This window comes from Bombus impatiens, unplaced genomic scaffold (genome assembly GCF_000188095.3).
Source record: "Bombus impatiens unplaced genomic scaffold, BIMP_2.2 scf_0382, whole genome shotgun sequence".
In the NCBI taxonomy this organism is placed as follows: domain Eukaryota; kingdom Metazoa; phylum Arthropoda; class Insecta; order Hymenoptera; family Apidae; genus Bombus; species Bombus impatiens.
Genome location: NT_176801.1, coordinates 917738 through 931495, shown reverse-complemented (window position 1 = coordinate 931495; position 13758 = coordinate 917738). Strand labels below are relative to the sequence as shown.

The 13758-nt window shown below is 39.4% G+C and overlaps 2 protein-coding genes across 3 annotated transcripts in view; both read right to left on the bottom strand.

Annotated features, from left to right (window-relative positions):
• The window catches only part of LOC100741702 (octopamine receptor beta-3R-like), a 101288-nt gene extending 98221 nt beyond the window's left edge, over positions 1–3067 (bottom strand). For both annotated transcript variants that reach the window (XM_012386305.3, XM_024368011.2), the window contains exon 1: positions 2091–3067. In XM_012386305.3, coding sequence (XP_012241728.1) covers positions 2091–2735 — 645 coding nt within the window. In that variant the 5' untranslated portion in view covers positions 2736–3067. The remainder of the gene's footprint in view (positions 1–2090) is intronic.
• A 53-nt stretch (positions 3068–3120) lies between these two features.
• LOC112212932 lies at positions 3121–13687 on the bottom strand. The gene is made up of 2 exons (XM_024368012.2): positions 13115–13687; positions 3121–3591 (listed from the first exon to the last, which is right to left on the bottom strand). Exons 1-2 carry the CDS (start codon positions 13326–13328, stop codon positions 3422–3424), a joined length of 384 nt encoding a protein of 127 aa, XP_024223780.1. The 5' UTR covers positions 13329–13687; the 3' UTR covers positions 3121–3421.
• Positions 13688–13758: the final 71 nt, after the last annotated feature.

The following is a 13758-nucleotide window of genomic DNA, read 5'->3' as shown; positions in this document are numbered from 1 at the left end:
TTAAACAACGTTGTTACTCGGAATTATGAATCGTTGCAGCCCGGAATAATTGCAACTGGTTGAAAAATAAATTGTAATTATTTAAAAATTTGATTTTTCGCACAACAGCTCGATGGTTCCATTTTGCTCGCACAATTTGAACAGTATTAGCAGTTTCAGCTAATAGAGATGTTTATAATGCAGGAAGGAAATTGATGGATGCATAATTGAAGGATATATAATCGCACGATACAATTTCGTTTGTAAATATTTATTTGTTCTTCAAATAAGCAATCGAATAGTTAAATAACTATGTGAAAGCAAACTCCGATTCCGCGATTCTCCATGCGCACTGACCCGCCAATTCCTGAATTAATTTCGAGAAACAGCGATCTTACAAATTTCCAACTGTTCGGTTCCTTAAATAATCGTGGACAGAGTTATCGAGCGATCATGCGCGATTCTCTGATTGAATCGAGATTTTAATAATTGTATAGAAAACGTTAGAGGTATTAATGTTTAAAGACGATAACGATAACAAGGAATCCGGTATACGTATCGATTCTGTCATGTAATCAGAAATGTTTGAGTGCGTAGAGCATTGAAAAGTTTAGCGCTCCACGAAACCGGAAACTGCAATTTAATACTGGCGGTAGGAATTCTCCCGTCCAATTATACTACAACTGCAAATGGAGCATCGACTCCTCGATATCACGGTGGTTTATTTTTATTACAGCCGGCTGAAGATACTCTTAAATTGGATTTGTCCAGCCAGCCAGCCAGCCAGTCAGCCAGCCAGCCAGTCAGCTAGCGAAACAGGCATGGACACTCGACATTTTTATCACGAATACGGGAATCGTTGCATTAGATTAACGAACGATTCTATTTTTATAATGCAATTTCCATCCGAGAAGCGTTGCTTTACCCGAATAATCTCAACCTTAAACGCGATACGATCGTTCGAATAATAGCGAGTAGAGATTTCCATTTATAACGATCGCGTAAGAAAACGGTTACGCCTCGAGAAAATGAAAGATAACAAACGATACAATCAGTCATACGAGAGTTTAAAAATGGAGCGATTTCTTTTTTCAACGACACGCACCTAGTTAACGTAAGACATTGTATAATCGGTTGTTGCGTTGGATACTTTTAGTTCTGTGCGTTTTTTCCACCTAAAAACTTTTCGTAATTGTTTCGTAAATCACGACTAACGATCGTACAATCGTTTCGACTGTAATCTTAGATCGTAATCTAATGTTAGAAACTGCGTTAGATATAGCTGCTGACGATCTAAAAAGGAGGCACAGCATCGTTTTCGATAACCTGTGACCGATGGAAGAATATACGGGTTGTAAACTTGTTGGCAAAGCCACGAATAAACGAGCTGAGAGCAAACGACGATTGATCCTTCGTGCTGTAAATTCGATATTCCGGCATTGAATCGCCGCAACTTTTGAATTTACGATGGCCGTTCACGACGGTGTTCCCATGATGCATCGACCGCTATACATAACCAAATTAGCCAATCAAGGAAACAATAGTGCAAGTTACGTGGAGGACCACGTCAAGGACGTGATTGGTCGATTTGACCGTAACGTATGCGTATGCAAATTGGGGAAAAGCCTCTTGCGCAAATCCTCTTATCCCCGAGGAATTATAGTCGGTATTCACAATTTCCTATGGAGGTTAGAACGCTTATTAGACACGTTACGGAATCTAGTTGTTAACCGGAACATTCATCTTGCATTATGCGAATGAACGATCGTTGTAGAAAATGTATTACTTTCGCGCATTATCCTTATACAAAACTCGTCGTTGTTGATGTTTCGCAAACTTATTAAGTTTATCGCGTCTAACGATTGTACAAGAGTTTAGAAAACAGGAAAAATTTCCTGGTCGGAGAGAGTATAAAGATTTTAATCGAGAAATATCTCGAACGGATAATGTGATTTTTTCTTTTTTTTTTTTTTTTTGAAAAATAAAAAATGAAATATATCGATCGTATTGAAATATACGAGAAAGGATTGAAAAATATGAGAATCCGAAAGAACGATGTTCGTAGCATAGTAATGGAAGAATCGAGGGATCGTTAAGAATATCGAGCTTACCTGCGGATTCTTCGCCATATAATCCAGATGTTCCTGCGTGGTGTACCAACCCATGAAGATCGGTATGAAGCTGATCAAAGCCGGCAAAATCCATGCACTACCCAGCATACATCCCACCGTCCCTTGTCTCATGATCACTGTATACTCGAGCGGGCTGACAATAGCGTAATATCTATCCACGCTGATGCAGCACAGGTGAAGTATCGAGGCCGTGGAGAAGTAAACGTCCAACGAGTTCCACACGTCGCACATGAACCGACCGAACAACCATTTGCCTCCGGACAATTCAGCCGAGGCGTTAAACGTCATCGCGCACATGGCCACCAAGAGGTCAGCCGCTGCCAAGCTCACCACGTAACAGTTCGTTACCACGCGCAATCTTCTGTGCCTTCTCACGCTGGCGATCACCAAAGCGTTACCTAGCACTGCCGTCGTGATGATGCTGCCCATAATGATACCCTTGATCACAACTACGAACACGTTCACGTTCTCGGGTAGATTTTCAACCGTTGGATTCTCAACAGGAACTGACGTCACGTTATTCGGCGCGGTGCCCGATGCAGCGCTGGTGTTGCTGGAAGATGTCGGTGTCGGATCTACTCGGCTAGGTAGACTCGTCGTCACCGCTGCCATTACGTTCAACATGGTGGACCACGCGTCTGACGATCCCCGGCTACTTCACTCGGTCATGGCCGTGGAGAATGCCGCCTGCACACACGCGGATCATGCTAGCCTCTTATCCGAATTTAGCCTTACGATACCTTATCGCAATATAGCCTATAATCTGTCAACTTAGGACAGAGATACCGTGTATTCCGTCGAGCTGTTCGGCTGCTTTAGCTTCTGCTTCTGCTTCTGTTTCTGTTTCCGCTTTTGCTTCCGCTTTTGCTACCGTCGATTAAACTGGTCCTGCCTTTCTCTACTTCGATCTGAGGCCGATGGATACATAGACAATATGGAAGAGAGTGTTCGTATCGATTCTGCGCTTTCGGCGAATCGATCAACGGTACGTGAATTTTCTCGGCTTTCTTTCGCTTCTCTTGGTTAAGCGTACAACGCTCGTTTTATCATGGAGCGTTTAAGAGCGTCGATATCGATTTCGTTATTCGGGATATTCCTCGATGGATAGTAGACGCACCTTCTGGGCCCTCGAGTGAGATCTTCTTTGGGCAGCAGGTGTTTTTATACGATTACCAGTACGACAGAGAATCCTGCTCAATGGCTGTGTACTCGTGCCGATCGACCACGATCGTTGAATCCAGTCCATCGTTGACCAAAGTGTTCTCCAGCGTTCTTCGTTGCAAGAGTTTCGTTCGAACGTCTCCGTTTCCTTAGCGAAGCGTCATTTTCTCGTCGAGTTCGATTTCGTCGACGTTTAATTTCACGACGATCACATGCGGTCCATTGTACAACGTTAGAATTCGCGTTACACAGGTCGTGAGAACTTGTCGAGTTAAACGATGGCTGGAACAAGGTTTTATCCTGATTCGCAGCCTAGTTCCTGCAATTCAGAGATATACGATCGATAAATTACAGTCGAACAGTTATGATTTCGACTAGTTTGCTAATTGTTTCGTCTATGTCTAGCGAAGTCTAGAACGATGAAAAGTTTTGGATAAAATTCGGAATAAATTATACGAGGTTTCAGGCTACAAGCAACGCCATATTCGAAACATTTCTTAATTGCCATATATAATATATTACCAAATATTCGATGGACATGAAGAAAATTATTTAATAAGTAAGATATCTTACAAAGTTATTCAAATTATTCTTATTTCTCTGCACAGATTGCCCATGTAAAATTATCTAAATTAAATGTCCTAATATCCTTAACAACTCCTTCTTTCGCTCGAGATCTTCTCGATTTGGTTCTCTTAATTTCTTAGTGGAACATACTTTCGCTACAAATACTACTATTAAAAACTCATACGTGGGCTCGTACGTGAGCTGGTTCGACAGTTCTAATCGCAAACATCTCCTCCGCTACTAAATTTCATATTCTCGTATCAACGTTTCAGACAAAATAAAATTTCCACTCACGAAGGTTCCACTGTTCTTACGGGCATAGCGATTTTAGGATTTTGCGATAAAGATTTTCTTTCGATCGTTGTTGGCTGTTTCGAAATCAAAATCTAGAAACAAATACTTGTTGCGTTAATCGACATTTATTCGAATTAACAATAGAGGAATATACGTTTGCGGTGAATTTGTAGAAAAGCTACTGTCTTCCACATCATATATTGTATATAAATATCTCAGCTTTTTTTCTATTTTATTAATAACGTTAATTGATTTTATAAACTGGACGAAGCGAGTGATATTTCGATGTTTTCAATGTTTGATAAATTAATTTGACGAAGTAATGCCTGGAAAACGGAATTTCACAGAATTCTGTCTAGATCGAAGGAAAGCGGGAAATATTTTTCAATTTGATCGAAATTGTCCAACAGCAAAAGAATCGCATCTTATTTGATGACTTTTCTAAATAAAAAGAACCTACTTATTTTCTCGTTCTATCGAACGAAGAAAACTGACGCAAAATTCGAAACGAGTAGCAATATCGATCGGTTACTTTGACTCTATGAAACTATAGCGTGAAAATTTGTTCCGTGGACTTGTACATTTTTATAAAAAAGAATGACGCTTTTAACGTAAATCCGACATGAAAAGTCATAATAGAAACGATTCACGTTCAATTTCTATAAATCAGTTTATTCAACGTATGTTTTTACGTTTCTTTTTTCTATGGAAAATATCATAGAAGTAAATAAGTTCGAAAAATCTAATTTCAAAACACGATAATTCGACGAAACCTTTAATTCGATAGAACAAAGCAAATGCGTGTAAACGTGAAAATATGTTACCACGTGTATCGTGTATTTATCTGATTTTGATCCGAACCCTTAGACCGTATCCAGTTTGCAGAAGAATCGCGATATTCCCGGATGGATAAACGTTGACCCACTGCCAGGCAAAATCTTCGTCGTTCTAACGTTTAATTTCCTAACGCCGTGGCAACGTATGGTAAGATGAATCGTCCTATTTACGTCGGAACAAAGACGTATCGGCCCCTTTAGGTGTGAGAAAGCAATCCAAGGTATGAATGCCGAGTTGCACGGTGCAACAGCTGCCAATTCCATGTAAACGACAAGTTCACCGTTCCTGGACTCTCGGTTACTGATTGCATCGATGAGAAATCGCCCTATCTCGAGGATTTAGCTGCGAAACGGAGACGCTATAGCCGAGGAAAAGTCGGTTTGATATCTGGTCGAGCCGTAGCTTCTAGTTAAAAAGCGATTGCGCCAAGATGGAGCTATTTGCGAAGAAGATTACGAGAGGGCCGTCGGAATTACGTGACGCCCGGCATGGCGATGAAATACTTTTCCTCGTCGCTGTGGGACGAGGAGGCGCTTCGTTCCGCGTGTCAGCGAATATAACGAAGGAGGGAGGCGAATTCCGGGCCGCTGTCCTTTAATTACAAACGACATGGCCATGGACCATCCATCCCATCCATAGGCTCGTGTTAAGCTGGGAACCGGGTTAACGTCCTCCAAACAACAGTTAACGGCGAGGAATTACGTTGTACGAAAAGTTTTCGACGTCGAGAGGAATTCTTTCGTCGTGCGACGATTGCACACTTTGGATAGGTACCAAGTTTAGTTGAACACGGCTCGTTCGCGCAAAAATCTAAATATCAATTTCAATTACTTAGCGAGTAGTCGCTGTACTATAAGGATATATAAGAAGTAAAACTCGAGTATAGAATATCGCTACTAGTTCGATCAAAGTTCATCGATAACCATCCACGCAAATTACTGCCGCAAATGCATTTAAATATTCGATTATCTTGTTACGCGTTAATAATCACACGACGTTAATAATCATACGTAGAATACGAACAGATCGATAGCTGCATATGTTGATACACGTGGATCCGTGTATCGAAAACTACATAGATCGAGACACCGATGTGTACACGAACTGTACATCGACGCGTATCTACGCGCGATACAGCGCGTGGAACAGCGCTCTATCTCTATTAGAAGATATAAATCCCTTTCAATTGCGAAACTGATATCAACGAGTATCAAGAATTGCGTGAAGTTTGGCTTATATCGGAAACCATGGCTGTAAACGATTCCAACGGTCTTCGACAACGTTCAAAAGCCCGTTCGTGGACTCAAACTCGGTCAAACTTTTAATCGATGCGGTTATAAATCGTGAAAAATGCAATCTCGCGACCGTAGGATCAGACCGTTGTCCGGCGGGCCAAGAGGGGTCGAAGCGAACAGAGATGGAGCGTGGAAACTGAACGAAACGCGTCACTCACACGACACGTGGACACGAGGACACGAGGGCACGAGAAAAGAAACGAGACGAAATGTGTGCCGATCGATAAAAGTTATTCGCGATATAGAAGGGTTAGATCGTGGAACAATTTCACCGATGGCCACGTTCCACGATGGCCAATGCCGAAGCCCTCGTCTAGATTCGCGACCTTTACGCGTTTTACCTCCTGCTAACCTACGTTCCACTCGGACCGATTCCCCCCCGCTAGACGTGGTTGCGCCTGATCCTCGAAGCATCGACCGGCATATAGCGGATCAGAGTTCTTCTCGTCAGAGAGCTTGTGATCGTCGGTTTAATCGTTTCGAGGTTCGATTCGTTATTTTTCCCAACGACCACGCGAATAAATCAACGTTTGCCTTTACACGAGCGAATACTTTGAAGAAAAATTAAATTCCCGATCTGAACGATATGAACGGTATTTCGAAATCTAGAAATCTAGAATTAGAGTATCTAGAAATAATTTTTACCCTAATTTGTATAGAGAAATTATAGGTTATCCGATAGAGAAATTGCCATAACCGTCTTCTAATAATATATATATTGAATTATTTTTCTTCGCAGAATTTGCACATCTTGTTTTAATGGATAATAATTCGATTACTTTATACCTGTCCCTATACTATTCCTGCAAGTATAGAGAGAAATCGCGGCACGTTATTCAAAAATAGTCAATGTAATCCAATTTGTTGGTTGCGAGGCGTTCGAAACTTGTTTACAAAGTTTTCTAATTAAAAAAATCTAGAGTTTCTTTCATCATCCACTATCACCTGCTGCTCGATTGACTCGTAAAGCTGGATGATGGTACACGGTACACGGTATGGCACGGTACGTAGAATGTGATGAATTGATTTTCAGATAAAGCGCGATTGCTTCTGATAGATGGGATATGGAGATGAGTAAAATTAATGGGTTAAATGGATATGTAGATACAGGCCAAGTTTCGGGCTAGAGAATGTAACGTACAATTAGAATTACTAGATCATTCTCGTACGATGTTGGAGAAATTTCGAGAGACTACCGTTGATGCGATACGCATCCGTGGCGCTTTCGTCGCATAATATAATTAATTCTTAAATTCCTCGAGTTTTACTAGCTAGTGTAATTAGCCAAATTAGATACAGTTAGCCAAGTTAAATATAGTAATTACAGTAGTAATTACAATAAACTGGAAAGTACGATAAGATATTGCAATTTTCTTAGTAAAATATTTTCAGCGAAAAGAAGAACGTCTAAATTAACTGAAACCGAACTGATGACGAAACAACGGGAAAAATGAGAGAAAATCGTGAAATTAAAAAGTACAGGTGATCTGGTTTTCTTGGAAAGACAGGGAAAATGAAAAAATGGAGTAAACTGCGGAAACAGAACATAATCGTCGTATGCTTCTTCCGGATTCAGCGGGCATACGTATATATATAGCAAACGGCACAATTTACTCCAAATCCATTTTTTTTCTTTCTTGCGGGAAAAATAGGGTGGCTGCTGGTTAGACGAAATGAACAGGATGTTAATTAACGTCGACCTAGCGAAAATTCAATTTCAATTTTAAAGCATTCGAGCCCAAGGCTCGAATTTACTTCTGCGAGTGAAAACGACGCGGGGCGAAACAGCATTTCACTCCGTTCCGTTTTAATCCAAGATAGACGTTCCAGTTCTTTTCCATTTTCCTTTTCGTACGATTACAACCGTACAACTTTGAATCTTGCGAAAAAAGCAAAGTAGAACGTTTCTACGTACAACGTGTACACTGGCTTTTCCATCGGATGACGTGTTCCACCGTATAGACGTAAGCAAGAAAAGTCTGTTATACGTGTAAGGTGTTCTGGCAACTGATGCCGCAATGGAGAGAAGAGTTATTTACGTTACAGTTACGTTACATTCGCATATAATTCCAACATACATTAGTTTGTTGAATAATTTGTTATGCGATAGATAGTAGACGTAGATATTCGACCGATGCGGCAACTGATTTTAATCTGTTGCGTACGTTACGTAGTCCTATGCACGTTACGTATGCCGGATCGTAAAAGAGAATGATGAAATAATATTAAATTTCGCAAATCGCGCATATTCGTTATACGATCGCAGAAAGAATGCCACAAATCTTCCAGTACTATTTCGGACGAAAGGTACGCCAAATAAAAGTGTATATAAATGAACGAAACGAATAATAAAGTATAGAGACGGATTGGATTGTTACTTCGATGGATCGATCTAGTCGAACATCTATGATCTTACTTTCAAATGTTAAAACACGTAAATGCGGGATATTCGAAGGTTGCGGACGCTCGTTAGGAAATTTGAAAGCAGAAGGAGAATTCGTAATACGAATGTTTTGTAAATACAGAAACGAATATTACCATCTCTGCTAAATAGCAATCGAGTTTCCGTGAAACGTAACCTCTGTATTGGAATTGACTCGATCGAGATTGAAATTCATCTCATCCCTATTCATCGCGCATATTAATTGCAGTACTTTGATAAATGTCTAGCGATTTAAAATTGGACCATCATGGAGATTAAAGCGTTATTTTCTCTTCGTTGCAATTTTTTTCAAACCTCGTATCGCTACAACTACCAAAGTGATCGACACGATCGATGCTTAATCCTTCGTAAAAATGTTGTACATATGAAAATGTGCGTTGTAAAGAAATACTTTAGTCGTTTAGTTATTTTAGAGCTATTAGAACAAAGTTTCGAACAAATGTTTGTATATACCGCGTAGGTGCTGTAAGCGTGACGCTGGCGTTCATTCACAGACACATTTGCTCCTACGAATAAAGTAAAATAAAATCTTCGAACAACGGGTTTGTCAAATTTGTCATTGTGTGTCGGATACCGGTAATATCGGCGGATCCCTTAGAAGTATTTGGCAGTATTAGCAAGTCCTATAATGTTAGTAGAATAGCGTGCAATTATACCCAGCATTTTTATGCAAGTTACGCTTTAAAAAGGTTTCGGTACTCTGCAGAAGACTTACGATACATTTATGTCTTATTTGTCTGTACTTATCGTTATTTGTACTTCTTCCACCTTTGTAAAAGGATTAGTTAGCTGTGTAAGATAATTAACATAATCAGCCATAGAGTAATTTGTGGAAATTTAGTTGTCGAAGAAACGCAGGTTCCTTTCGCTATCCTTTCGCTATCCTTTCGCTATCCTTTCGCTATAGTAGTAAAAAGAACGTTAATTTGGAAACGAGCCTGTATTTTTACTCTTATCTACAAAGTCTCGGAGACTTATTAAAAAGCTAGAAGTAACACGTGCATTTCTTCCAAGCAACTAAAGACATCTTCGTCTCGTTCGTAGCGCATAAATACATAGGAGGAAAAATCGAGGATCAATGACACTTAACCTGGAAACCTATACACCCGCCACAAACTATTGACAGCCATTAGCAACGAAAGGTCTTCTTAAAACGGCGAGCACAGTCGTTTTGTGCATAGATTGCTGTTCAAACGAGGCACATTCTCGACAGAATCTCGCCGGAAGAAAGAAAAAACATCGAACAGCTAATCCCTTTCTAAACTAACTGAACTAATTAACTAAAAAATAAATATATTTGCTTTTGGCAAAATAGTAATTTGACGATTTATCGTTTATTAAATTTGGAAATTTAATCCAAGTACAGGCCCGTGTACTTTGATTAAATCCGTGCACTAATTTCATACGAAAACGTATCGTTACATATCGTATCGTGTAAATTTTTCATTTTACTCTATTTGTCGATTAGACGGACAAATAATTGCAAATATCACGTTTCAGTTATACGTATAAATAACGCAAGTTTCTCTTGAATTCAAGCGCTTTATACGATACGTTATTCGTTCATTTCATTCTTTAATATCGCTGATAATTTCTACTTTAATATTCGGCAATGAAGAATTAATCAAAGTATCGTATATCTATCATAGGTGTTTGCTCGATGCTGAAAAGCATTGTTACGTTCCACCAATTTTATTTTATATCTTATGCGCTAATTAGAAAGGCGAGTGTGACTGAAAATAACATGTTTCACCGAAATAAACACACATAAATATGGTAAATTTTTCTTAAATTGACAAGTTTCGTACGATATTTTATGTTATCTTGGGTTATCGATCATTAACGCCCTAACATTTATCAATGGAAAATTATATTAATGGAATCTTATCTGTATATTCCTTAATTATATTAAATTAATATTAATTAAACTAATTGTATACTAATTATATACTATGAAATGTTGTATACATTTGATCTGTAACGTTATCTGTCAAGCGCGAAGAAAAGAAAAACAAATATTGTATCTTCATATTGTATCTTCTCATACATGGATCTCGTACACTCGGATACATGGAAATGTAAGCAAATTTTTCTTCTATTAAAATAACTTATCCGAAATATTTTTGCATGTTTTGTTTATCGTTAATTTCGCGTTTCTTTATTAGCCTTTTGTTTTTGCCTATTTCATACGTTTTAATTCTTTTCGTCCGCTTTATTTAGTATTTTTCAAAAAATTGGGAAAGCATCGACGCGGCATTGACACGAGACTAAAGTGGCATTCAGAAACGGATAAAGGGAATGGTACAAAGCCGATTGAAATTTCCAACTAGCGGTTAAAGTATAAAGTTAACAGCCGCGCCGTTAATAAACAAGGTTTATTCGCGTTTCAAAGCACTGCGAAAACTAACTTAACACTAGAAAATTTGTTGCTCCGTTTGCGTTATCGAACGAAAGTGCAGCAAGTATTTATTTCGTGCTTTATACGCAAAGATAATACACGATAGGCGACAAAATAAAATAACCGGACAACCTGTAAAATCATCGCCGCGTGTTTCACATGTTTTTCGAAATGACAATCCCCGAGTGGAGAATCGTGGTGTTTTACACGTGCAAAAAATAAGAAATTTCCCCTTTGAACGTAAAACTTTGAATGTAGAATTTTCGAACAGCGTTTGCGTTTCTCCGTTTGTGTACTTGGAAGGTCGAGCATCTAAAAATTATAATCCTTTCATATTTTATCCGACTGCGACACCAAGGCATTCAGAAAGGAAAGATATATCGTGTTTTACGAGTATCGGTGGCAGAGCAACTGAACCAACTTTGTCCCGCTTATACCGGCCAACAGAAATCTATAAAACAAGCGTCCCATAATTCATCGGCTGCGAAATATATATTACGAAGAAGAAGCACGTTAGAATTATATTATATTATATTATATTATATTATATTATTAGATGTTGCGTGTATTAATTAAAATTGCCGAAATTCAAAGGTATACGATAATAGACTCGCGGTTACTATGCTTGCAAGGTATCGATAGCTTTACAATTACATTCTGCATAATCGTTAATAGCATGTTTGAAAATGTTCACCGTTTCTATCGATAGAAAGGCGACAGCGATACGAGATTGAACTTATCGTCCTATGATTTTATTCCTAAAATTTGTTAATTAAGTTTGTTAATATAATAAAACGAAGGTTTTCATTTTATTATATCTGGATGATCCGATCAAATCCTCGCGTTATTTAACCACACGTGTTAATACTCTTTTATAACGTTATCCACCGATAAAAGTTCTACGGCTTAAATAAAATAGAAATAATATTGCAGGTCAAAGTACATATGGTCCTTTTTGTACCCATTTCCTATTTCCTATTTTAATTATAATCGTTTGATACAATTTCAGACAAACGATGATTATATAACATTTTTACTTGATCATGCCTGTAAAATACGCTGACGGAGAATCTGGCTGTCAAACGGCAAGACATACCGTATAAATTGGAATAATTCGAGAAATTAATTAATGTGTTTTATTTTTCCAACTTTATATATTCTCGACTTGAAAATTTTATAAGAGACATCGCGTTTGTTGAAGAAGACGAAAGAAAAAGTAGCCAGGAGATTGGTTCGGTCCTTATCTACCAAGGGATACGGCACCAACCTGAAGTAGCCTCGAAGGATTAAGACACGATAAACCCTTAAGTACACGACCGGCAAATCCTTCGATGCTGGTATTACACGCCAGAGTACAAACGTCCGCGTTTATCCATTTATTATCAATAAATCTCGGAAAGATGGTAAATTAAACTGATTATCAATTGGAATTTGTCGACAATTTCGAAAGATTCGAAAATTTTGTAATTTAACGAGATTATAAAGAGATTATTTAATTTATCTGTGCAAGAATGTTCGTGTTAGGACTCGGAGCCGTTATTTTCTCCATCAATTTTTAAATCGGTGTATTCACCTGCGTAGAAAAATATTCACGTTAGAACGAGCAATCCACTAACTTCTGCAGCCTGTGAAAAAGAAAAAAAAGGGGAAAAAGTAAGAGGAAGGAGAAGAATAATTTATGGAGCAACTTGCGAAATCCATCCCCTTCGCGAGGAACACGTTAGTTACGTTTGGAAGAAAATATTTCCGTTACGACAGCGACCCAAATAAAAATGATCGTTCCGACACTTTGCCAAATAATCGTTGAAACGATCCCTGATAAACAATCCCTGTATAATAAATACATTATCGATCCCGGCGAGAAAATATTTACGCTAACGCATTGTACCAACAGTTTGTTTGTGTCTTTATCTCGCGAAGAACCCGCTAGTCGATAACGAATAAAAATCACGAGCCCAAAGCCTCTTGCGAACATCGCTTAAGACTCGAAGCAACCTGGAAAACTCACCCTCTCGACGATATACACCGGCGTTACCTCTGCAGAGGAACGTCCACGTCAAAGTCGTCAGCTTTTCAACGCCACAGAAACGATACCGAGATCCAAACACCGATAAGAACACCCTTCGAAAGCCACCTTCCCGAGATGAACATCCCCAAACACTTTTACCGCGTTTCAACCGGAAACTGACCTTCCCGCCGACGTTTGTCGTTCGCTTCGACATCGGCCAACCGCACGGTCATCCTCTTCGACCGGAACGACGAAGAACGAATACTCGAGCAGAAAAGCGGCCATTTGGACTTTGTTAGTTCTGTTTGGCCGCGAACCACCGTGTATCTACGAACGATATATAAACATAAACGTGGAACCTTTCCACTTGGGATTTGAAACTCACGCGTAAACACGAGGTCATCGGGTGTGTGAACGGGTCGCGTTAAAGTTGAACCGTTGCGGCACTAAGAGTAGGGGCGACGGTACTTTTTCATTCATCGTTTCGAGCACACTGTGTAGAAACGCGATCACGGATAGTACCACGAGGCCAACCGCTTGTTTCAACGGGTCAGGGCGCACTGTCCGCTTCGGGAAGACACCGATCGCTTCGAGCAGTGGCCGTGGAAGGCGCCACCGACGTCGAAAACAACCCACCCACCCCC

Excerpts from the sequence above, each read along its gene's own strand:
- LOC112212932 (XM_024368012.2), bottom strand. The coding sequence starts at position 13,328 with ATGTCGAAGCGAACGACAAACGTCGGCGGGAAGGTCAGTTTCCGGTTG. Across the intron at positions 3,592-13,114 it reads CGGTGTATATCGTCGAGAGG|GAACTAGGCTGCGAATCAGG; the intron begins GTGAGTTTTCCA and ends TCTGAATTGCAG.